The 26,736-nt window shown below is 45.7% G+C and overlaps 1 protein-coding gene across 10 annotated transcripts in view; it reads right to left on the bottom strand.

Moving 5' to 3' along the window:
* The window catches only part of LOC119442159 (cyclin-dependent kinase 12-like), a 99,436-nt gene extending 73,298 nt beyond the window's left edge, over positions 1–26,138 (bottom strand). For 9 of the 10 annotated variants that reach the window (XR_007465666.1, XR_007465663.1, XR_007465667.1 and 6 more), the window contains exons 1-3: positions 24,710–26,138; positions 11,890–12,834; positions 10,349–10,485 (exon numbers count right to left, since the gene is read on the bottom strand). Coding sequence is in view for 1 of the 10 variants with exons in the window: in XM_049661931.1 (XP_049517888.1) it covers positions 10,349–10,485; positions 11,890–12,834; positions 24,710–25,623 (1,996 nt within the window). In the remaining 9 variants the exon portion in view is untranslated. The remainder of the gene's footprint in view (positions 1–10,348; positions 10,486–11,889; positions 12,835–24,709) is intronic. The other variant, XR_007465670.1, reaches the window with a different exon arrangement.
* Positions 26,139–26,736: the final 598 nt, after the last annotated feature.

The raw sequence follows: 26,736 nt of genomic DNA, 5'->3' as shown, positions 1-26,736 counted from the left end.
GAGAGAATTGCTGTGATAAAATCAATATTGCTTTTTACAATGCCAGCAAAGCAAAAAATTTGTTTTCGTAATTTTGCGCTCAATGTTGTGCTCCAGTGAAATACAGTAAAGCCTCCTTGTAACAAAGTTCAACGAGGAGTCATAATTACTTTGTTATATCCATTATTGCATGTATTGCTATATGAATTTCTCAATAGGGATGTATAGGGGAATTTCACTTTGTTATATCAATTATTTTGTTATGTCCCATTTTGTTCTAATGACGTTTGACCGTACTAATGTCTACTTGGAATTTCGTGAAGGTCGATGCTGCGGATGCGTTTGCATTTGCCCATCATGCAGCCCAACGGGTATCAAGAGCTGTTGCGAAGTTCAGATTTCAGTGATGCTACTGGCCCATGCCATTTAGGAGCAGTAAAATGGTCTTTTGGAGCAGGTTGATGAGAGTGATTTTAAACTATATTACAGTTAAACCTGCTTATAACGAATTCCTGGATATAACGAAGTTTTTCGATTCCCCGCCGTTACTCCATAGAAGCACATGTATTTGAGACCTCTACGTAACGAAAGTGGCAGCGGGAGACCCCCTCGATATAACTAATTTTCACCTCCGACCACCTAGAGATTTCGCCCCAAATTATGTCATTTTTGCGCGAGCAGCAACCGGAAGCACTTTCTCCGCCGCGATGGAATGCGAAGCGAGCGCACCGCCGGTTGCTATAACAAGGGGAGATTAAACCAATATAAAGCTTTCTGTGTTGAAGTTGCGTCGTACTGCCGATAGATATCCGCTGCCGTCACTGGGCCGATCGGCGCACGCCTTCGCTACTTTATCTGGTCGATCGAGTCTGGCGAGTGTCCTCACCTAAAGAGTATATATCTTACACCGTGACTCTGCCCCAACGCAGATCGCTTTCAAGATACGGCCTGCGCGACCGCACGCCGCCCCGCTATCTCACCCCCCTGCCTCCCTCACCGGTGCCTCGAGCGCAACGGAAGAAAGCGCGCTTCCTCCCTGCTTTTCTTGCGCGCGAGAGATTTAGATGCGGTCGTCGGCTCCCCTCGCACGTTTTCACTCGCACATACAGCATACGGCGCGCGGCGACTGCGTTATCGCCCTTGGACTTTAGGGTACGGTCACGCTAGCGACAAAAACACGCAGCAAAAACGCGCGTCATGCCGCGCGCTGGCAAAAGCGGCAGGAATCGGGGGTCTTGCGGCATGCTGCGCGAAATGGGTTCGAGACCCATTTCTGCGGCAAATGCTGCGTGCCGCGAGATGAAGAACCAATTAAGAGCGACGAGAGTGACGTCACGGAGCCATCACAACCGGACGCCGCCGGTCCGCGCCGGGTTTTCAATCGACGATCGTCGTCTCTCGCATGAAACAACGAGCGCTCGCGGTGTTGCTCGCCCGTTCGGAGAGCGCGGGAGATCTTATCGCGCTGCCGCGCGGTGAAATGCGCGTGCTACGGTGGCCTCGCGGCAAGGCGCTGGCCGTACCCTTATATACGGAATATCTATGAGCCAAAACCAATTTTAGGGCCACAACGCGTCATGGACACCATCTTTATATAGCAAATACGGATCTCAAGGGCCATACTTTTGCTGGCGAAAACCGAAAATACGTCATAGTTGTCGCCCCCGGCACTTTGGGCGGCAAATGCCATCGTCAAGCCACCAAGCCAAGCGACATGAAAAGTCAAAATGGCCGCTCGGGCCGGCGCGGGGTGGCAGTTCGCAACGTATGATGCGGGAACGGTCCCACAGTTGCGACGCAACATCGGGGTTACCAATGCATTGAGTTCCATGGGAGCTGTGCCGGGACCAGTCGAAAACGACGTAACAGCCGGGAAAACGCAGCCGCCGGGAACGTAACAGCGAGGTTCTACTGTAACACTATACGACGCCATCGTGTCACGCTCGCTCTTCGTTTCCGATGCCTCGCGCGTGTGCGAAACGACACGTGTCCACGCATCCAGTACCTGGTGTGACATTCTGAGGATGAGTGCTTCGACGAAAACGGAAAACGGGTGCGCGTTACAATTGAGGGCGCGTTAGAATCGAGTAAATAGGTAAACGCTTATTTTTCGAATTTTCGTGCCGTACCTGCATATAACGAAATCCTCTTTATAACGAAGTTTTTCAAGAATTTGTCAATTTCGTTATATTCAGGTTTAACTGTATATGGAACTTTACAGTGGGCAAGCTATGTGAAGGCAGTAAGTGGGTCTTGGTTAATCCAAACACTAAAAATGACCCTAAAATAAGCGTCATCTTACAATGGTTCTATGAATTACGTGGAGGCTGTCATAGGAAAATTGGATAATCAAGTAGGTCAAACATTCTTGTGTTCTAGGCATCCAAAAAATTGGTCCGCAACTGTAGCTTAGTTTCAATTTGTAAGCACTGCTACTTTGAAAATGCTGGACTGTTAACCTTTACATGCCAAGCCATTATACAAAATTTTAACCAATATTGGCCAAATTGTTTTACTGTGGAATTCTTTATGAAAAGCAATTTTTATATTAAGTGCTCATTTATGCAAATCTAAACAATGTACTGCAAAAGCGAAGCTTAACAACATTACAAAAAAATCACCGCCCAAGCACTCCGTACAGATGGTTTACCAGCGAAGCTGAAACGTGCGGGCCCGGTTTTTAGCAGTGGGTTAATCCCGATGCTGTATTGAAGCGTTTCTCAATTATTGGTTACATGTTTGTGTTTTTAGTGAAACGCAAGCGCCAATGGCGGGCGGATGCCGCTAACCACGACGCCGAGCTAACTCGAGATATCGAACGCATGCGACAACGGCACGCCGAGGAGCCGGCGTTGCGGGCAGAGCAGCGTCAACGTGGCAATGGCAGGAACGCGTTCGCCGGAGCCAAGTTTCTCGAGCGGCACTTAGCCTTCGACTGCGATGAAACGTTCACGTTGAAATCACAAAGTGGAATGCAAGCGCCAATGGTGAGCAGATGCTGCTAACCACGACGCCGAGCTAACTCAAGATATCGAACGCATGCGACAACGGCGAGCCGAGGAGGCGGCGTTGCGGGCAGAGCAGTATCAACGTGGCAATGGTGGGAACGCGTTGGCCGGGGCCTGACTGAAAAATAGACAGTGCAGTTGTGCCATTTTCATATTAGCAACTTAAGGTAGCAGCATACTTAGAATTTTTACAAATTGTGCGGGGAATAACCTGTTACATAAATTGAATAGCCTAGCGGCTAATCCCGTCCCAATATTGATGTGCTATGGGCTCACTGTCAAGTTGCAAATGTTACGTATGCATTTGCAGAGGCGGGACTGCCCAAAGTAATTTTGGAGCAATTTTTGGAGCAAAAGCAGTTTGGCGCAGAGTAAATTTCATTTTGGAGCAGGACAATCTGAATTTTGGTGAAATAATTGAATATGACAGCCCACTTCGAAACCACGATGAAACAGAAACACAAAGCGCGGACTAGAAGCATGCTTTGTAGCTGTAGCATACTAGAATATGGAAGAGTGGGTCGAGCAGCGGCCCAGCGCATGCTTTCATGTAAAGTTGAGAACTTCAGTGGAACTACAATCGAACTATATATTCTTGTGTCGACGTTCACATACCTGCCCAAGTGCGGAGAAACTAAATCCCAGAGATCTTCCGACCAGGGGAGGGGTCAGTCGGTTACCCCCCATCATGTCGATATTTTCAAGTACTCTCAGAAGAACTTCCTTACAATTTTATTTACAGATATACAAATGACCCCATGAACATGAAGGTCTCACTTTTGCAAGCATTTCGCTGTTGCTAATTTTGCCTGAAAAAATTCTTTAAAATTTAATTAAATTCTTGGGTCTTACGACCCACAACCACCATCTCATTATGAGGAATGCTGCAGTGGGGAACTCCGGATTAATTTCAACCACCTGGAGTTATTTAACGTGCACCCTATGGACAGCACACAGGCGTTTTTGCATTTTGCCGCCAACGAAATGCAGCCGCTGCGGCCAAGATTTGATCCCGCAAACTCGTGCTTAGCAGCGCAATGCCAAAGCCACTAAGCAACCACGGAGGGTGTTCAAAAATTCTTCAGATAATGTTTGATTTTAAGAAACTTTGTTTCTTTCACATTTTGTGAGGTTGACGTTTCCCAGCGTCTTGAACGGGCGACATGACACGTGGATGAGCGGCACTGCATCCTCGTATTTTTCACGATGTTAAATTGCCGCTCGCACTCCGCATTGCTCTGTGGTATTAACAAAATACCCAGCGTCACTTCGGCTGAGCACTACATTAAAAATACTTGACACTTTTTTGCACTAGTGCTACTTGCTTTCAAAGCCATGACTGACCGTAGGCCTACGCCACGGGTTCTCAAAGTGGGTTCCACAGGCCCCTGCTCGGGGTTCCGCGAGCCACTGATAAATTTTCCGTGGTCCCGCGCTCGCCAATTAAGTGGCTAAAACAGCGAACAAGAGGTGCGCTCCGATCCACACAACTTCTATTCCCCATGCCTGAGTGACAAAAAGCACATCACAGCACATAACAGCAGTGCGTGAACTGCGCAATAAATCCGCAAGCAGCTTGTAGCCACCCAACCTTCGAAACCAGGCAGCGTGCCTAAGCTTTCGCACTTGAATCTCGGAGGCCGTAACTTACCAACATGCGCATTTCTCCTGTTTGTAGATAGGGTAGGTGCCGATAGCGTGCGCACTGACATATACGTCGGAGTAAAAAAAATTAATGCGCTGAGCACCACAAATGCGCACCGCGAAAGAGCAAAAAAGCGCTAGCATCCAAAAACGAAGCAGCGCAGTCCGCATCGTTAGGGTCCTCAGCGGCAATCGTATACGATACGCAACTTACAGCAACGCCGGAATGCTTTGTGCTTATCTGTGCCCTCAAAGCCCTTATTGTTGCGTTAATCGCAGCGCGTAACACCGCGTTGGCGGCTAGCTGTATGCTTGCTTCCATAAGTGCGTAATCGTCATCTGTAATCGCGTCGATAGCCACCAGCTTCGTCTGCAGCGGTTGCGGCAAACAGTAGTTTCGTTTTGACTCAGTGCGCGCGTCGGCTGCGTGCCTTCATAACTGCGTAGTCGCCATCCATGATCGCGTTGATAGCGACTGCGGATTCGTCCATACTTGTTGCAGCAAATGGTAGTTTCGTTTTGACTTGGTGAGTGCGTCGGCCGCCTGCCTTCTGAAGCGCAAGGTCGCCGTCCATGATTGCGTCTATAACGGCCTGCGGTTTAGTCAGCAGCGGTTGCGGCAAGCAGTAGTTGTGCTTTGACTCAGTGCAAAAATGTCAAAGATTAAGAGCACTGGCTACATCGCGATGGACGGACGATTTGTTGGCGACCAGCTCCCTAGCGAAAAAATAACCGGATGTGCGCGCGGTAGTGTCTGCAGATAATACGCGTGCTGCGGCCGCGCTGCGAAGGATGTTGCGAGGCCTTCGCTGCTGCTCGCCCTTAATCAGTCATCAGATGACAAGTAATTTCAGCTTCCTCACTGCTTTCGTGCAAAATAGAAACAAGATTTGCTGATGCATTCAGTAAATAAAAGCGTGTTGAAGTAGTAAGCATTCATTTATTGTTTTCTTGATACTCTGGATAATTTGACATTAGTGTAATTAGGACACTTTAATTCAGGGGGGGGGGGGGGGGTTTCCTTAGCGCTTCATGGATGGAGCTTAGCAGGGGTCCCCGAAATGAACATGCTTGAGAACCCCTGGCCTACGCAATGCCAGAGCGGCTGACGCCAAGCAGAACGATGGAGAGTCTAGTGTTGTTAGTTGCGGAAGGCAGTATTCACTGGCTAGCTTAATAAGACTAGGACCACTAGGGCCCACCAACAACCTCGTCAGCATAAGGAGCGGCTCTGTGGTTTACGAAATAGCCCATGTATATGGTTTCCCTACTACTTTCTTAACGTTTTGCGTGATGCACTTCTAACTAGATCAGATTGGGTTGGATTTTTTTTTGCCAATGTGGTCTGACAAAGCGCTGGACGCAGGAACGGGACACAACAGCAATTTCCGGGAGATTTTCCTGTCAACCGTACAACCGGAAGAAATTGTTTAAATCCCGGAGACTTGGCAGGTATGCGTTCATGATGACAGCGGAAAATGTTCTCAAAGTATGCGTCCAATAGATGCGCTAACTTAATTTCTCGGTCACGATATGTCACCGCAGACCAAGAGAGTCGCATTCAACCCTGGGCTGGTATGCAGTCAAACCTCTTTAATACGTACCCGCTTAATGCGTAATTGCGGTTTAAACGTAGTCGTGAATATTCCCCCACCCAGCCCCCATTGAACCCCATGTATTTGCTGACTAGTCGCTCATTGTCCATTGAACGGTTAGTGCGTACTATTTTTCTTGTTCTACACGAGCAGGCACAAAATTGGCAAAATCTCATGTGTGCAGACGTTCGATTCCCGAGTTGCGACGCCTGGACGAACCTCAAGCGATAGTGAACTTGAAACGTGGCCACCATGACGCATTTAATGCTCATGCAGCTGTTGCCGATTGCTGCGCACAAAAGCATGGCCTTCGACATTAGCTCCCGGTAATGCGAAGAAGCCGCCGGTAGGGGGTGCGAATTCATTGTCGCCGACCGGAGCAAATATTCGGAACTAGGTAAGGCATGCATATGCTGCAGTAAAGATCCAGAGACCACTCAGCACATCCTAATGGAATGCGACGGGATCCACCCAGTGAGAACCGTAGGTAATCTGCAACTCCCAGAAGCGCTTGGGTTTAAAGTGGAAGGAAACATCAACAGATCAGCCGTAGAAATAAGCAAGAGACGATTAGAGTATGGTGGAAAAAAACAGGGAAAAGAAGGATACGACCTGATCTCTTAAAATCATAGGTAGCGGTACAAGGTAAATTTGAAAAAAAAAAAAAAGAAAAAGATTAATGAGAGGTATACAAAAATGCTAGATAAGGAACATGTAAAGTATACGTGATTAAGGTGGCGGTCCCACTCCGGCGGCGTGAGCCCCCCGTTTTTCAGTACTTTTGGAGCAACCGTGGCGGCTCTTCTACTTAGGATATGAAGTTGTCGTATAAACAATAAAAAGCTTAATTCTTGTAGATTCCAACTATATATAATATAAAGAAATTGATTCATGTGATTTAGAAATAAATGTTCAAGAACAAGCATGAGATACATGGTTTTTGCGAACTGTGTCTCAGTTGTGACCATATTTAGAGGAAACTACCGCACTTACTGCATTTCAGCTTGCTCTGTAGCTTTAGGACATATTTATCGAGTTCCTAGACGTAGCAAAATAATTTTGAATTTTTACTTTTTGGATAATTTGCTTTTGAAAATTGACAAATATTGCAATCTTCTGTTGTAAACAGCCCGGCAACTACATGCTCAAGGAAGCTACATTTTGGATAAAGTAGAGTTCAAAGAATTTACATTTACGGCGCAAAATTTCATTCATTAACTTTATTAGTTTTCCTAATAATGCAGCCGAAATTAAGCAATATTTAGAATTCTGGTTTTATTTTTGCCCATTTTTGCGGGAAGGTAATAAAGCTACGAAGCTGCGCTTTAAAACTAATAAAGGTACATCAATGAAATTTTGCGTCCTAAATGGAAATTCCTTGAACTCTACTTTATCCAAAATTTAGCTTCCTTGAGCATGTAGTTGCCGGGCTGTTTACAACAGAAGATTGCATTATTTGGCAATTTTCAAAAGCAAGTTATCCAACAAGTAAAAATTCAAAATTATTTTGCTACGTCTAGGAACTAGATAAATATGTCCTAAAGCTACAGAGCAAGCCGCAATGCAGTAAGTGTGGTAGTTTCTTCTAAATATGGTCACAACTCAGACACAGTTCGCAAAAACCATGTATCTCATGCTTGTCCTTGAACATTTATTTCAAAATCACATTAATCAATTTCTAGTAAAAGAGCCGCCACGGTTGCTCCAAAAGTACTGAAAACGGGGGGGGGCTCGTGCCACCGGAGTGGGACCACCACCTTAAATCAAGCAGGCTAGGTGACTATTAGTTGCCGCCCCGTTTCAAAGGGGATGCCAATAAATCATCATCATCATCGTCGAATCCAATTCAAGTAGTAACAGCGCAGAAGTGCATTTTATTGCGAAGCGCATTTATCCCCTTCAGTCACGGCGTACACATTTGTGTACGCGACTTATTTTCGCAATTTCTCTGCAGTGGTGTCAAGGAATAGATCGCGAACATTAAGCTTATAGTAACTTGAAAATTCCGCTTACCCTAACGCACTTCCATTTTATTTCTGAGTGCTATGTGTCACTATAGACGACCGCTTTGGTGAAGGCACTACCGTGTTTGACGGGCTGTTCGACGTGAAGCGGTTTGGTAGCAGCTGTGAAATAACTTTTTTTCCTTTCTAGTAATGCTTGCAGCGAATAATTAAATTGTGTATGTAATTCGAGCGGTTTACTAAATTTATTTTATGAAGAAACGTAGTATGACTGACTGATCACTAAGCAGATATTCGATAACTCTATAATTATAATGAGTCATCATAATATGCACAAGGAGTCCTTCCACTACCTAGATTTGCTTTCAATGGAGCATGCAGTACCTTGGCATAAATATTTGTAAATTTCATACATTTATCGAAAGTCAATCATAATTCGTGACTGAAGGGGTTATGCTGTCACTGTGGATGTCCCTTTGAGGTTCCATATGAAGTCCAAACACGGCAACATCGTGGCCGCGGGCCATACGCTGTATGTGCGAGGGAAACCTTGCAAGGAAGAAAGGCGGGGCGGAAACGCACTGCTTCTGTCGCGCGCAAGGCATGGCGGGGGAGGCGAGAAAGGGAGGGGTTTACTTCGGCGGCGTCCGCCGTATCTTGAAAGCGATCTGCGACGTGGAAAAAGTGCTCGCCCGGGCAGGCCTCATCTTCAAAGCGATCTGCAGACAAAGTGCAACTAGCGCCGGTAACTTCGTATGCACTGCGCTTTCGACGGCTAGTTCGCGTTGAAGCGAGAGACGGCATGCTCGCTGCTGCTGCTGCCGCGCCTCCTCACTCGGCGTTCCAACAGTGAGTTTCTGCGGTCATCGAGCGAGATGTGTTCATGTTTACCTGCGCATGCGTTACACCGTGCTTGTTAATTTAGTTGTAAGCGGGGCCTCATAGACAAACTGGCTCGTGGCCTTATCGAGTTCGAAGATGCCGTCATCACGGCAAGGCCACCCCGGCGGCAAGTGAAGATCACAGATTTTTTGCTGCCTATATATGTACCCGCAAATAAAGCCTATCTGAGTGCGTGTGTTTGAGAGCACCGTGACGTAAGTCTTTTCCGGCCGGTAAGTAGCCGCTAAACTGGCACTGGCATTTAATTCGTACATTGTTTAGTGCGTACCTAAACGTCGTTCCCGGCCGACTACATATTAACGAGGTTTGACTAACTTAACACTATTCCTATTTGTCTTTATTGCGATAGCAATCATATGGACACTCCAGGTGCATCCCTGCCGCTGTCGTCGCCGTGATGTTCCGTATAAAGTCCTGGGGCAATAACATCGTCTTGTCGTATGTGCGAGTGAAATTGTGCCGAGGGTGAGCCGACGATGGTGGCTCAATATCACGCGCGCATGGGAGGAAGCGCACAGTCTTCGGTGGCGCGCAAAGCGCTGTGTGGGGAATAGAGAGGGGGAGGGGGGGCATTCTTCGGTGGCTGCTGCGTATGGCGCGGGCCCCATCTTGAAAACGGTCTACGATGGGGGAAGAGTGCAAGTGCTCATAGCTTCGTGCACGCTGTGTTTCCGCTGCTTAGTTTGCGTTGAAGCAAGAAGCAGCAGGAAGGTCAATTCGCTCGCTGCTGCTGCCGCACTTCCTCACTCCAGTGTTTAGACAGCGAGTTTCTGCAGTCATCGAGTTATATAGGGTCAAGTTTGCTTGTGCGCACGACACCATGCTTGTTAATTTAGTAAGCCAATGTTTACAAGTTTATATGGCCGATAAAACTACTATCCTTACTTTGTATAGCTGTCTACTAATGTGCTATCGCAATCAATGCGTCACCTTTCGGGTGAAACTACGACTTTTTTATTCCAAATCTGTCATTAGCCCTTCGCGATGTGTCAAAATGGCTCAGACCTCACCCATATGGGCATGAAACAAATTTTTACGATATACTGGCCCTTTGGATAGAGATGCCCGTCCGCTAAACCAACCGCAGCACGCGCCTCCTTAGCAGGAATCTGCGTTTGTATCAAAATGTCGCAATTGGTGCAGGAGCCCCACCCCTGACTTGAGGTTACTACACCTCGAAAGTCACATTTCAGCCTGTTCTCATGCATTCAACAAGACAAAATACTAGGGTAAAGAAATAGTAAGAGCAAATTACCGGTGTCCTTATCTTTGGCTTTGTACACTTGTCCATAGGTGCCCTCTCCTATCTGGCACACAATATCAAAAACATCCACGCAGCGCTCGCCCCAATTAGGAAACCGTTCATCATCAGAAGGAGGCTTGTTCAGAATCCTGCAAAGATGTTAAAAAATAAGTGTTACCATAAGATATGCTTTACTATACGCAGTGCTAACATGCCATTGTACCATCACCTATCAGTAATATGAATGAAGACACAGTTTTTTTTTTTTTTTTGCCTAACACAACAGTAAATAAGCACGAAATCAATTTAGACTGCTGAAGTTTTATTTCAAAATCCTATTTTCACTCCGTTGCAAGAAAAAAAGCTGATTATTAGCACTGAAAATGAAGGCCAAGCTTTCCTCAAGTGTTTAGCATTCAAACTGCAATGCAAGAATGCCAGTGTGAAGCCACTTACTCCCAATATTTTCTCGTATATGGGCAGGAAGCAGAAAACCTCTCAGATTAGGTAATTGGCTTACCATATTTATTCGAATCTAACACACACTTTTTTTCCGATAAAACAGGTACAAAAATTGCGTGCGCATTAGAATCGAGTACGACCCTAAATCTGCGTTACCACATAGCCGTTGGCATTTCAAAATGACCGCCACGCACGTGCGTCGAGCCTAGGTACACTCTAGCCTAGCTGCCGTAGCTTGCTCCATGTGCTGCAGTACATGTGCTTAGGCATTAGTCTACCGTCTGTCTTCACGTTTTCTGCGTCTGCTCTATCAGCATGAAGTGCCGAGTTCATCATGATGCCGCATTTAAAAGGAAAGCGATCATGTGTGCGGAGACGGACGGAAATCTGCCCGCATCACGGGCGTTAGGAACTTGCGTTCGGGACTGGCGCAAACAGAAGGAGAGGATTTTCGCCAGCAAAGCAATGCGGAACAGTTTCAGTAAACCAAAGCAGGACGTAATCTGCGACGATCCACTTCGGCGATACGATCGTATTGGCCCCATCTTGAATGCAATCTGCGACGGGGAAAGTCCGCCGCATACTGTGTTTTTGCCGCTTACAAGTCGCGTTGAAGCGAGAGGCATGCTAGCACGAAGGTCAATTGGCTGTGCTTCGTCACTCCAGCGTTTTGACAGCTCGTTTCTGCGGTCAACGAGCGAGACGTGTTCATGTGTGCTTGTGCGCGTGACACATGCTTGCTAATTTATTTAGTAAGCGATTGTTTGCAAGTTTATACGGCCAATAAAACTGCTATCCTTACTTCGTATAGCGGTCTACTAATTTGCTATCGCATTCGATGCTTCGCTTTTCCGGCGAAACTGCGACGAGTAAATCTGTTTTTCCAAATGAGAGAAAGTTGTATTTCTGTTTGAAAGCATGAGGTGCGCGGTACTGCAAAGGATTTTTCTTTCTTTTTTGGCCACGGAAAATGGGTGCGCGTTACAATCGAGGGCATGTTAGAATCAAGTAAATACGGTACTTATGATGCAACAACAGCTTTGTTCCAAAAAAAGTAAAAATGCATTTGTGACCATGCACGTAGCTCTCACCTTGGCCTGCGAAACACCTGCATGGAAGCAGCTGCCCCTTGAGGTGGCTGGGTTCCGGGAGCAGGTGCTGCAGACAATGCCCTCTGGGTGGCCATGGTGAATTCGTGTTTCATCTGCTGCTGCTGTTGCTGTTGAGTCAGCTGAGGTGATGATCCCTCTTCCCGGTCAGCCACTTCGGGTGACATCACGTCCTCCACCTTCATGCCAGGTGGCATAGGCAATTCCTTTATACTCTTGCGCTGGGGAGGCGGTGCTGTTGCAGGCTGCGTAGGGCTTGGCTGTGCGGACACCTGCTCGGCAGATGACCGTCCACTTCCCAGGCTGCCCTCATCATCCTCTTCCAACACCCCATTGTTGCTGTGTGGAGCACTAGTGTCCCCATTGCCACCAGAGGATGGTGCTGCGGTTGCCTCTTCCGGCGACGAGACCAGCTCCGGGGAGCCTTCAGAGGGCGTGCAAGGCTTGGAGGGTGCCTTGGGAGGCACTGGTGGTGGAGCTTCCGCAGAGGGCACCACAGAAGCGGGTGGGGGAGGGGGCAGAGGAGGAAGCGGTGGGGCTTCAGGTGGTGGCGGTGGTGGATGCGTAGGATCGCTGGGAGGTGGTGGTGGAAGAGGAGGTGGTGGGATGTCTGCACAAGAAGCAGGCCCATTGGATGGCGCAGTAGGTGGCGGCGGCGGTGGGGGAGGCGGCGGCGGCGGCGGGGCTGCCCTGCTGCCGACCGAGTGACGACTCTTTTCAAGCTCGCGGCCTTTGCGATGCTTGCGCAACTCGGCACCGAGGCTCGTGGAGGCGAACTTGGTTTCGTAGCTGGGGCTGCGCTCCCGCCGTCGATGCGTCTGGTAGGCAGCAGGAGGACTCAAGGGTGGTGACCGGGATCGGCCGACCCTAGGGCGCTGAGGAGGGGGGCTTCGGGAACGGCTTCTGGATCTTCGGGAACGCCTGGACCTGCAACCAAGAGCCACAATACCAGGTTAACTTTTTCTTAAAGAAGGACCTATACCCTTTTAACATAAAAGTCTTCAGTGACTTTTGTGCACCCTTTGGATGCTCACCAAAAAACCACAAGTGGGACATCTGCAGCAGAAACACCAGCAATGGTTACAAGAAGCTTGACAGTATCTAGCAACTGATGCAGCTATGGTTGCAAATGTCATTTATCCACAGAAAGAACTGAGAGAACAGTGGCACAGGACTCTGACATTCTGCATGTGGAACAGAGCACGAAGTGTTGACAGAAGGGCACACTCTAATGCACAGAGGAAAACTGGCTTTGAAAACTTATTAGTTGTCTGGAAACCTGCATGTCAAGTGAGCAAGGCAATTTAGTTCCATTACAGTGTTGTTTTAAACCAAGAAAGCAATGCGAGCAGAACCTGCCTTTTCTTCCATGTCAGTAATTCACACTCAATGTATCAGTCTGCCTGAAACCTTGGTACATAAACATGTGCCCATTTTCTAGACCCTTTGGTCTAGGAAGTGGTCCCTTTGTTAGAGTGTCAAGGTGCAGCTTTTCAAAGCTCCTTAAGTTGATTTTGCAGCAGTTACACAAGTAGCAATAGACTTTCGTTCGTGTTCCAATGAAAAAAAAAAGTTCATGGAACTTAGAAGTGATAGGCTGTGTTATCCTTGTCTCTCTGCCTTACGATGTTCCATATTCTAAAGAGTGAAAGCTTCGAGAGTGGATCCAACGGATTAATAGGTGGTAGTGGTACTACACAGCGCGAGAAGAAATACGGGGACGAATAGCGGCCGCATTTTGATGGGGGCGAAATGCGAAAACACCCGTGTACTTAGATTTTCCGGAATTTATAGATTTATCGATTATCTATTAGCTATTGGCTATCGATTACCTATCCCAAGCTATTGACCACGTATTTGGGCTAGGCTGAGCACTACCAAGTCATCCCCAGCATTTCCCGAAATTTATTAATTATTGATCGATTATTGATTAGCTATTCATTGGCTGTCGCAAGGTATTGGCCATGTGTTTGGGCTAAGCACTACCAAGTCATGCCCAGCATTTCCCGTAATTTATTGATTATTGATTGATTATCGATTAGGTATTGATTGCCTATCGCAAGGTATTGGTCACGTATTTTGGCTAGGCTAAGCAATACCAAGTTATGCCCAGCATTTTCCGGAATTTATTGATTATTGATTGATTATCGATTAGTTATTGATTGCCTATCGCAAGGTATTGGCCACGTATTTGGGCTAGGCAAAGAACTACCAAGTCATCCCCAGCATTTTCAGGAATTGATTATTCATCGATTATCGATTAGCTATTGATTGCCTATCGCAATGATTGGCCACGTTTTTGGGCTAGGCTAAGAACTACCATGTCATCCTCAGCATTTTCCGTAATTGATTATTCATCGATTATCGATTAGCTATTGATTAGGTATCGCAAGGTATTGGCCACGTATTTGGGCTAAGCGAAGCACTACCAAGTAATGCCCAGCATTTCCGGAATTTATTGATTATTGATCGATTATCGATTAGCTATTGATTGGCTATCGATTGGATATCCAAAGGTATTGGCTACATATTTGGGTAAGGCTAAGCACTACCCAGTCATCCCCAGAATTTTCCGTAATTTATTATTATTGATCGATTATCGATTAGCTATTGCTTGACTATCGATGACTTGGCGATGATTGGCTATCGGTGTTTTTATGTTAAAAACGCCGCGTAGCTCAATCAAGAACTTCTAGACATCGCTGTTACCGAAGTCTGCAAGTCGTGCGCGAAACCCCTGTAGGTAAGCATCATTAAGCTCGAAAGTTTCAGCGCCGCACTTCAAACCTGTCTCCAACAGGTATACAAATCCTATTATGTCCGTAGCTAAGCAAACATAACGGTGCAGTCACCGAGATGCACCTGTGCAAAAATAGTAACACAGAACGACCGCATACATCAACATGTACTACATACAAAGCTCGAACAAATATGATACCCAACGTGTTATCAGCGGGTAACAACCGAAATGAAGGAGCCGCAGGCTCTTTTCAACATTCCCCTCACATGCTGCAATGAACAGCTGATGTAATTTCTTAAAATACATGACGAATGTTTCTCGGTGGTGGAGTCGTAGAGATGTCTGGGAAGCTCGTGCGCAGTACTCAACGAGCGCGGATTGCGGTTACAGTGGCTGTACTGCGGTTTATTGATTTGCTACTGTTTGGCTTTTGTCAAAGTATTTTTGTCAATTCTCTTACTTTTGTATGTTCCATAGCTGTTAGCCATGTATATAGGGTGCCCCAGCTAACGTTTGCCAAGCTGTTCTTTTTTTTTTTTTTTCCGAATCACTGAAGTAATGAGTCCACAAAAGTTATGCTGGTGGTGGAAGAGGACAGATGACCGTACACTGTATAGGTCTCATAACCATGTACTCTACCATTCTTATATTTTGTATGTTTGGCTAATGTTATCTGGGGCACCCAGTGTTTCTCTTTAATAAAAGTTTGGTTAGGTACAATGCATGCTCTCGCTGTTTTTTTCGTCGTCCCGCTTTTGTCTGTGTTCAACAGTACTACCCAAGTACATAGCTACGAATCTGCATTAACTTGCCCACCTTCCAGTTACTCTGAAAAAAAAAAAAAAAAAAAAACGATGGCACATAAAACAAACACACAAAAGCTAGGTCTGCACCAACACAGCTGTGAGCCACACTGTAAAATCATGGCTGCAAAGAGGCCAATGCAGATGCAAGTGCTCCTTCATTTAACCCCTTTAGTCAAGATTGAAAGCAGCGAACTGTTATGTTCACACATCTTCACGCAGTGCCCTTTATAAAAAAAAAAAAAAAAAAAAAAAACTGCGAGCAGGCTTTCCCACCTAATTTCAAGCTTGCACTCAAAGTGCTGTCGACGCCATAGGTTTCGTGCAAGGAGCTAAGGTGGGAAGGCATGCCACCAACATTCTCATGCCTTGCTTGTGCATAAAACACAAGGTTGGCCTGTGTTGAACGAGATGCAAGAGATGCCCACTTGCACAAATATGCATAGGGTCTATTTACAGTTCAATGTTTATGTACCAATTTGCTTCATATGGCAAGTACATTCATGGCATTGTTTAGTCAGCAATTCCATGCTGAAGTGGTGTGAAAGAAATAACACAATACCTGACAGGTCACAATTTGCCTGTGCTTTCGAACTGTCCCAGTCATAATAGCAACTTGCTCAGACTTTACTAACCCCTAGCTGCTTTACACGTCCTTCGCTTCATCACGTGGGTACAACAGGCACACTAAGTTTAGCATGACTAGTAAAATCTGGTTCTGGAAATCTACCGGCATTTCTTTTGTTAGTTATTCACAATTCAAGTTTCCCACAAACAGGTGGCAATGCATGTTATCTTTCCATCATCAAAATGCCCCACTGCATATGGGGGTCTCACAGCGCAGTGCAGAAACTCTGCTTGTCACCGACTAGTTACCTCAAAAGCCATCCTTGGCCACTCTTAGCAAGTCAGTGGGCAGCACAGAGAGGGCACTACAAGCCTATAATTAGCAGTTCTGCATTTCTGATGATAGCAATACGGTTTTCATCCAAATGGGATTAACAAGTAGCCTCGCTCCAAGTGCTCATTTCTCTTTCGGCAGCAGTGCCCCTCAGTGGGGCAGTACCATGCTTAGCTGTTCGGCTGCCACTTTGAAAAACAAGCTTCGTAGCTAGTTACAATGTTTGCAAGAGTGGGTTCACAAACTCCTCGCAAGCTTGTTCCTCTTCCTGCTTCAGCAGAGGGTAAGAAACCCAGCCAGCAGACTTTGTGTAGTGAAGTTCTTTTGCGAGGATTCACTGAAGACCGGATTTCGAAATCATTATTTGCTCTGCCCAATTTAAGTTGAAGCCTCTTTAGTGACAATCTTCTTCCTCTGAGCAATCGGTTTCCTCCGAAGTTCGTATCTGTAGTAGACCTCCTTGGAGATCATCACTGGTGCTCATGTGGCCACGTCTGGATAGTCCTCAAATTAGGTGCTTGCTCACGAAATTTATCACTCAGTTTCCTAAAGCTTCTTGTTGGCAATAAACCTTAATATAAAATGGCAGAGCATGAGCACTCATTTATTCCCATCAGTGGACTGTGCACACCACAACTATGCACACCACATTAACTTGGGCCTCTATTTCTTAGAACAGTCAATAGCAGAATTGAAAAATGAGTAATGTGTAAAGAATATTGTTGCAAAGTGAAAGTGGTAGCGAGGACAGAAAACCGCGTCCGCCGTGACGTCAGACCGACATCATCACACGTGCCATAGCTGCGGGATAGCGTCTTTAAAAAGGGGCTGTCACCGAATAAACGCACGCAGTGTTCCCGTTCTTGTGCTCCTGGCCGGCTGGCCGAACGCTGCACCGGCCTGGTAGCAAGTTATAACAAATATCTTTAACCCTTAAGGCCCAGTAATTCCATTTGGGATCACCATGATTTAACTGACTCCAAAAATTCACCACTTCAATTTTCCAAGACAATACTGCTCCAATTAGAAATATTAGGCCTTTATTGAGTATACTGACAACTTTGTGCAAGTCAGTCACATGCTAACATTCGTGTAATAGTGCAAACATTCTACTTTTGCGGGTTTCCACACGTGCACGCACCACCTCGCGCTCTTCACCAATTTCAGCCCAGAAAACATCTTCAGAATTGTTTCTTTTCCTCATATTTATATTTAGTGAGCCTCAAAACAGCCCCAAACAAAGTGTTCTAGGAGAAAAAACACTCCTAGTTCATGAAAAATCTTCCAGACTATCATGATTCCAATTGGAATCACTGGAATCTGCTGGGTAGTTTCCGCAAGGCATGTATGAAATGTGTGCCTTAGGCTTTAGGTTTCAGTAGATATATGTCAAGCTGTGTCCCTCTACAATGCAGCAGATGAGCGGAGTGGTTGCAGAGCATCGGACTGTCGGTATCCGAACGGCACCAGCACTTATATGCGTTTGCAGCTGTCACTTCACGCTGAAGGATTACGACCACAATCGAGTTAAGCGTGTCCGGTAGTCGGGTAAACGCAAGCGCAAGTGGACTGGGTATTTGAGGAAAGCATGGTTGCGCGAACAGGAAAAGAAAGACTTGGAAAGAAAAGTAGGAAACGATAGGTCAGGCGCTGAACTTCAAATGTTTTATTCTTACAGCAGAGCAAGAGGGATTCAACAAATGCGCATGCGTGTGTCAGTGTCGTCTAAGGCGATTACAGCGACGTTTTTAGCAGCTGCATCTCGTCAAACAGAAAAACAGACGTATCACTAATACAGCTCGTGCCTCTCTCTTTTATGTGATAGGCCTCCAAAAGTTCTCTAGCTAACGTATCCCCAACTCTTGCCAATTATCTTAATGTGGGAATTTTATGGGCGGAGCTGAGGCGCAAATGTGCACAGCCTGCACAGTGCAGCCCCCCACCCGGTGGCACAGAGCTCAACCAAACACAGAGCTAATATAGCAGTAACCAAGTGTATTCTATTTTGCTGCCGGTGTAAATTTTTGGCAGGAGCTTAATAGTTAACACGTTGCCTTCTTAAATGTTTAAAATGTTTTACGCTTGGTTACAGCAATATTAGCTTTGTTTTTGGTTGGTTAATCTCGCCTCCACCAGGTGGCTGGATCGTGCAGGCCGCCAATTTAAGCCTATGCTAAAGCTCCTTTAACACAGCTGTAGTAGTATGGAGGAGCTTTCTTTTTTTACACCTCCGCCCACCAGAGTACTGGACAAGCTCAGCGCTGAAATAGAATGGTCGCAACACACACTGCTTTTATAGCTCTCGCTGGGAATCAACGGCCAGAGGCTAGCGGACAGGTTGGAGAGGCTTCGCGCTGGCTCCAAAACAACCGGACGTCGACAACACGACATCACATCATGTCGAAGAGCCAGAGAAGACGGAGCTTAGCCCCGATCACTCGTCGAACGAGTTGAGAAGAAAAAGTATGGCTTGCAATCGTCCACAGCTCTCTTAATATGAGACACATCACTAAAATTATAGTGTGAACGTTTTATTGTAGCTGTATCCTACGTGTCTACAAAATTTATCCGAACAGTTTCAGGGAACCTTTAACTCTCCTGTACACCCGTGCTATCTCTGAATTTGTACTTTTTGTAATGGTAAACACCAGCTACATTTTGTTAGGGGGGAGGGAGGGGAGGAGGGAGGATATGAAAACCGAAAGCTGGCATCTTTTTGCCATGTAATGTTTCAGACGTACGAACGGAACAAGAGACAATTAGGTAATTACAAAAACAAAGGAATGCTGCTTATCATGTCAGTCAGAAATAGTACTGTTCTTTTATCTAAACTGATATGATAGCTTTTGGCATGGTTGCTGATATAATGATAAAAAACAAGTTCGTTAAAGGTTCTACAATGGTTGCATGCAAACAGCAAAAATAAAATCACCCATGATACATGTCCCAGGTACAACACACTTTCAAGGTCTGACCATTTCTTATCAACCATTCAGATGCAACGACCCGCTCCTTTAAGTACCAACAAGTCCCAGTGATTCCAATTGAAATTGTGCAACAAAATTTTGCCCATAAATGTGTGAAGTGTGCGAAGAGCCTCCACTATTCCTCCACTATTTAATCAAGGATAACTTCATAACAAAGGAATTGATTTTTTTCCTGCTATTCACTTTAATCGGGACTGAAAGGGTTAAAGACAGGCTGGATGTAATTATAAATCTGAATGTCTTTTTGAAGCAGCCCTTGTATATTGCCAAGTTACACATCACAACTGCTTTGTTTGCCTTAGCAGGGTTTGTTTGCAGTCTTTTCGTGAAACCAACTTACACTTGTTCTAGCAGTTCATTTTACTGTCGTGTCCAGCTGCTGTTTTTTTTTTACATTGCTTCTAACAAGAACTTCACGAAAATCGAAGTATCATAACAATGAAAATCATAATTCCAATGATAAACGCTTACATAAATAACAAATACAGTATTACGACGTAAAAGTAATTGGAAGGCCATGAAGTACAAATCTTTGTAAAGCTGGTGCCTCTATGCTACAACTAGAGCTATTTTTGCATAGCTTCAAGTGCACTAATTTTTTATAGTGAATAGATACTTAGAATCCTATAGAGGGAAGTGCACAATATTATTTAATGATACAATAATCTCATTTCTTTCCGCATGTAGGTGATATTAGATCTTGCCGTTGAGTGCGGGAGTTGGGGGACGTCGAGGACGGACTTTGGTAAATGGAAGTTTATTTACATTATTTACAGTGATAACACAAAGTAAAGAACAGTCATAAAAAAACGCTTTGCTCGGGACCAAGGTCAACCTAGCTGGAACTGTGCCCGCCTCCCGTTGCACTGTCGACTTTCGGGAAGAGTCAAGCAGGGGGGGAGAGAATAGCTCGATGTGCAGCGCATGAGGTGGGGGTCGCCAAACCTGTCTGACGGGTCCGGTAACGTGGTTGATGTGCCCCGACGCACCCCGATTGGAATGCGACTGCGTTTTGATGTGGTGGGGAAATTTTAGTGATGCCAGGAAAAGGGTCCGTATCTAACAGTGGTTAACACTGCTTGCCAGCTATCATACACTAAATTGTCAGCAAAGATGATGCTAAAACTAGCGAAAATTTTGTTATCGACGCTGCAAAATATCACTGTTTACAGAAGTCCACACTTTAATAACAATTACTCCCATATATTCCATATATGACACAAATATATTCTTGTTCTTTGTTTTTATTTTTCTCCCGGCGCTTCAAACTGCAGTGACCTAAATCACTAGGTACTACTACCGTGTATGCAGCCATGTTTGATTGCGCCGCGGGCACTTAAGTGTTGCCTGTCCAATAACTTTGGTGGCATACAAGACGACGTCATTTTCAACAGTGACGCGTAAATTGTGCATGCACTCGTCCTTTCACTGTATTTTACGGTCAGTAACGATGAATAAAGTATCCTGTGGGCACCCGCGTTTATGCATTGTTTCTATTTCTTGGCGGCATCACTTGGTATTTCTTTTTCCAAGAGACCGAAAGTCCCCCTTAGCGTTATATTCATGGTCTTGTTATTTACGTGCAAATATGGTACTTATTGTTCATTAATTATATACAACCTATTTTACCCTTCTTGGAGAGAAACTTGCAATAAAAGAGGGTCATATAAATTAACCTTTGTATTTTGTTTAGGTTTCACTGTCGTAAGTGTGTTTGTGCCCCCCCCCCCCCCTGTAATACAACAGCTACTGCTTACACCCCTCACCTACAGCAAAAGATGGATTGCTCCAAGTGCACAAGAGTTAAGTTTTCTTTTATACAACAATGACCACAGTATATGTAAAAAATATACGCTTACACATACAATTTAAGCAGTGTTCGACAGTGAAAGGCATGACCAGCGAACTAAATACCTGCCCTTTTAGCAGCTGGTTCTCCTAGCAAGTAACAACAAGACCAAGAAAAAGTTTTTCTAAACGCCTCTTCTAGGCCTTAACACTTCTTTTTCACTTTGCGCTGCATATATGTAAAATTCACCAGTGTGCCTGATTACATGCATGTGCTGTTGCCACCTTCTGAAACACGCAAGTTTTAGGATTTGGTACTGATGCAATACTGCCAAAACATAGCATCCGTGAGCTTATACGAGTTTTTATGAACTGATTTAAGTGGCGAAGCTAACTCTTTTCATCTTTCAATACACATATCTTCCATGCTTTCCAATGGCAGCACTCATTTTACTGTTGTAATTTTCTCAGTTAACAAAAATTCTCTATTGCACATTTCATTTAACACAAACGTGGTACATTATAGACTGATAAGCCCAAAAGCACATTGTTTGCAGTTATCTTCAGCTCATAGTGAACGAATAACAACATGAATTGATGAGGATGAGACGAGAAGGTGACACATACGTGACCACCCACACATATCTACAGCTACCGAGAATATTCTTTGCAATTGAAATCTTTCAAATATACATCGTACAGAAAATGTGCTGAAAAAAAACTGCAGAGCATGTTCAAAAACACCTAATGCAGTTTCTATAAAGTCCCTTATGTGGCTTTTCTACAAATTGTGGAATGCAACTTTTTCACCCTTACTCACTAATACAAATATTTAAAAAAACTGTCAAATCTTTTTTTCCCTACCTAAACTATGTACGCTACAAAAGACACTTAAAAGCAGAAAGCAGTTAAGGCTGCTAGATGGCCTAGCATGGAAAGCAACCCAGCCTACAGGTGATGCTTGCAATTTACGCTGCCCCCCCCCCCCTCCAATATTCATTTGTAGAATGAATATTCAATGTTAAAACTGTGACAATGCCTTAAGCTACGCAAAAAGGAGGTGAAGGTGCTAAGCCACTGCAGTAACCAAAGCACTACTTATGAAGTGCAGTATAATCAATGTGCACACTGGCTTAAACGGAAAGTTTGTCTACAAAAGCAGAGTGAAATTCGAAGCTTGAAACAGCATGCACATAATCTGATCAGCTCCTATGCTGAGATAGAACTGCCTAAAGTGTAGCATGTTTACTGTAGCGGGAAAGAGATAAGCATCACCAATCCACCCATTGTTCATGGAGTCTTGGCAGCAACACAAAACCTTGCTTTAACTTTACTCGTAGAAATAATAGCACACTATTCCAGATGAGCATGTTATATAAGATTCTCTGCAGAATTATGTAGAAAGAAATGTTGATTTGCTTTTTCACCATCATGTGGGACATGCACTAAGAAACAAAAACCCACTGCAATCTTCATAGTCGAGTAAAACATTGAAAGCTCTTTTTGTGATCATGCTTTTCATTTGCCAAGGCCAGTAATCAGTGGGACACTTGGGACATGCACTAAGAGACAAAAACCCACTGCAATCGTCATAGTCGAGTAAAACATTGAAAGCTCTTTTTGTGATCATGCTTTTCATTTGCCAAGGCCAGTAATCAGTGGGACACTTGACTAATTGGCTGAGCACGCATTTCAACTCCAATGTCACTGACTGTGTTATGATTTCTAGGAAGCTGTGGAACATTATGGGCCCCACTAAAGCCCTTCCATACACGTTTTCGCGGACCAATTTAAGTACCATCAAGCTACCCTCGCTGACCCCCTCAGCTTCCAGCGTCAAGCTGAACTTGCATAGTCCCAGCTTCTGGTTTTAAGCGGAAGCGTCATCACTGCTGCATAGAGGTGCAAGCTGCAACAAGCAAAAATTTATGAACCGGAAATCTAGGAAGCAGAACAAGTGGAAATTGTGGAAACGGAGCTGGTGTGAGTGACGAATACAGGTAAGGTTGACGTCGGTGGCGCATGGATGGAGGGGCTCTAGGTCACCCTAATGTCATCATACTTCCTTTAAAGAAACTAGCAAATGCTTTGTTCACAGTACAATTTTGGCTGTAATGTCTCAAAATCAAGAGACTTGAGTGAAATCTGCAATGAGGCTTACGTTCAAACCTGCCTAATTTTTTTGCATAGAGTATTAACCACATGCAACGCTGCCACAATCAACTCCCACCTCCTTTTTTTCATTGTATCACTCCACATTGCAGTTCTTTTAATAATGTGACGGATGAGTGTATGTGAATTAAGCACACCACTGTAATGATGTGAAATGTAGTGCAATGAAAAATCGGTGCTTTACACTCCTACAGCAATAATTTGGTTGCAGAACAGCACACAATAAACTCTGTGTGCTTTTTTCACTGTCCTTTTGTGTTTAACCTGCTGCACAGTGCTGCATAGCTATATTTCCATTACAAACAGCTGTCTTTCCCCTGACACAGGCGGGAGCAGTATCTAAAGCCTAACAATAAAATTAAATTGTAATTATTAATACACTGCTTCTAGATGCACATAGTTTGACACTTAAAATATGCAGTTGGCAGTACGTCACTAGAACACAAAGGTTCCTTCAGTACGCTGCTCTTTGTCAACAAAGCATGCTGCAGAACTAACCACATCAACATGTGCTGTAGCTGTAGTAATAAAAATGAGTAATCAGAAAATGTGTTATAGCTGCACAGCAAGAAACAATGTGGGCACGAGGTGAAGAAAGGTCAGGACAAATGCTGACTTCAAGGCACATTGGAAGTCGGCACTAGTCCTGTCCCTTTACCTCGTGTGCACATTTTTTTCTCACTGTGCTGCTATAAAACGGTCATACAAACTTGCCCAAGCTTCTAATCAAAGGATCGACTTCACCCTTTGACTGCCTTACAGTAACTGCAAGGCTTCGCCCTATTGTGTTTTAATACTAAAGCACACCATCAGCATTGCCCACAATTCCTCGGACAGATAAGGTCATTATGACCTTTAAGTGGTCTCTAACATTCTAATGTGTGATGTAATGCAGGGTAACCGTGAGTCCTGATGATGCTAACTACTACAAAAATAGAATGAACTACATGCAAGAAAGAATAATAATCTGTTGCTATGGGCACTTGAGGGCTATAAAAACACCTTTTAAGAGTCCGTACTCATGTACAGCTATGGGGCAACTGTATATCTAAAATTTATGCACGCCTGGTAAGGAATGGAAGTACATAAATGCGGCAAAATTTGGTCATATCTGCAGTTTGTACGGGCGATTGGGTCATTTGGCCACTGCACAGCTATGGTATGCCATGCTGCAGACGTGCGACGCGGTGTGAACGACAAGGAAGTCCTGTGGTCACGCGCAGTGCAACGGTAACCTACGCCCTGTTGTCCTCGCCTGTCGGCACCGACATTACGCGCACTGTGATGTTCGTTTTAGCATGCAGCTGCAGGCCTATCGTGCGAAACAGAGGCCAGTTATGAGGTGGCCTAAAACGTACCGAGAGCCCCAGAACACCCACCGAACAATGAATGGCGGTTCAGTAACACATACCTGACAGGGCTTCTGCTCCGACTTCGCGAGTACGCGGAGGCCTTGCGCGACGACGAGTAGAGACTAGAGGAATTATTGGGCGAATAGTTCCGCGATGGCCGGTCCTTCTCGCGGGCGTCGGATGTCGGAGATTTCCGCCGCTTGGCCGAACGGCTAGGCGGCGGACTGGGCGAGCTCACCGGGCTCCGACCGCTGCTCTTGTAGGCACGCGGATGGTCCGGCGACAGGGACCGTTTACGGCTGCCGCTCGAGCGGCTGCCGTAGCAGTCGCCGTGGGAGTCCGACACACCATAGTACGGGTCCAGCACGCCCGAAGATTCCCTGTAAGCACTCATATAGGTTCGGCTACTCGCGTAGTCCTTCATCACGTCTCGGTCATAGTAGCCGCTCGACGTCGTGTAGTCCCGCGACGAACGCGACGACGAAGACGGCGGTGGAGGCGGAGGAGACGGTGGCCGTTCGCTGTGGTTCCGCCGACTCGAAGAGCGCGAGGAACTCGTGCTCTCTTTGGTATCGCTCGCCTTGTGCCGCGAAGAGTGCCGCCGCTTGTTGCTGCCACTGTCGGTCCGCTCAGATTGCCGGTCCGCACCGCCGTGCCGGCTTGAGGAAGACACCGGCAGTGGAGATGCCGGGTACAGGTGTTCGGCGGGCGCTCCGCCGTCATCCGAGAACAGCGAGGAGTCCGAACTCACATCGTCGTACTCGACGAGCGGCTTGGTGGCAACGACGGCTCGCTCCGAGTCGCGCGTTACATGCTTTCGTCGGTGCGACCGATGGCTTTTCTTGTGCTTTCGACTGCTGCTCTGGGACGAGTGCCGAGACTTGCTGCTCACGCGGCGGCTCTCCTCGGGACTGCGAGCTTTCTCTTTCACCTTGGCGCGGGAACGTGCCGAACGTTCTTCGGATCCCCGCATCGTGGCTGGTGGTCGATGAGATGAGCCGTCGTCACGTATCCATGACCAGACGATCCGAAGGGGCCCTTCACAACAGCAAAATACACTGACGCAGTGGCGCTTCCTCCATATTGGATTTGCGAAAACGAGGCCTAAACGAGTGACTGCGGTCTCATTGCGACGCAAATAATTTCTCGCCTACAGTGCGGGCTCGAATGGCAGCATTTACACCGATCAACTTATTTTCTTAACTTGCATACAAAAAAACGCACGAATGAGCTGCTGCTCGTACAGCTCGACTAACGAGCGCCAATCGAGACGGACCCTTTTCAACCAAGGGGAAGGACTTTTTTTATCTCGCAAGCCCTTTAATTCTGGGCTGGTGGACGCAAAACGCACACCATTCAATAGCTTTGATAGTGCAAGTATTTAATTCTGGAATCGTTTACGAAACCTATGTATATTCTACAAGGATTGCGAAGGATGCTAAATCTCCCAGAGACCGCAATCGCTTCTGCTCCGAGCTCCACGGGATTCGCAAGCCTATGCTGACGTCACATCAGTGTGTACATTTCCTAGAAAAAAGCACAAACGGAAAGCTACGAGCAATAAGCAAAATTTTATTATTATTTATAAATAAAAATTGTATGTGTAATAGAAATAAGTTTACTTGTCGTTTAACTAGAGTGTTATAATGCACTAAGTAAGACTCAAGTTTTACATTTTGTGAGTCCCATTTCACACAGTTAACCTAGCCGACCTACGCGCCATGCAGGGGCAAATTTAAAATGGTAAGAACCTGTCTCAGCTCCACTTGATCTTTATTCCCTGGTAAAAAGGGGTATCTGGGCAACAATTTTCTGTTTTAAACATGCACTCAGTGCTCTCGCTTGCACGGATAGCTGAGGGAGTTGAGAGGACGTTTGTCAGCTATCTGCAAGAATATAAGAGCTACAACTCTGTATTCATTGTTGGGGATGTCGTGCTCATTCACCCTCATTACGCTGGAGCTATCGATGCGCCCGACACTGCGCGGATCAAGATAACTCTTCGAGAGCCTGAAACAGGGGAGCAGTTCTCAACGCTTATTTTTGGTCCGATTTCTTACGATGTATTTTGCAACGTGAACCTAAA

This window comes from Dermacentor silvarum, chromosome 2 (genome assembly GCF_013339745.2).
Source record: "Dermacentor silvarum isolate Dsil-2018 chromosome 2, BIME_Dsil_1.4, whole genome shotgun sequence".
NCBI lineage: Eukaryota > Metazoa > Arthropoda > Arachnida > Ixodida > Ixodidae > Dermacentor > Dermacentor silvarum.
This window is presented reverse-complemented; position numbering and strand designations above follow the sequence as displayed.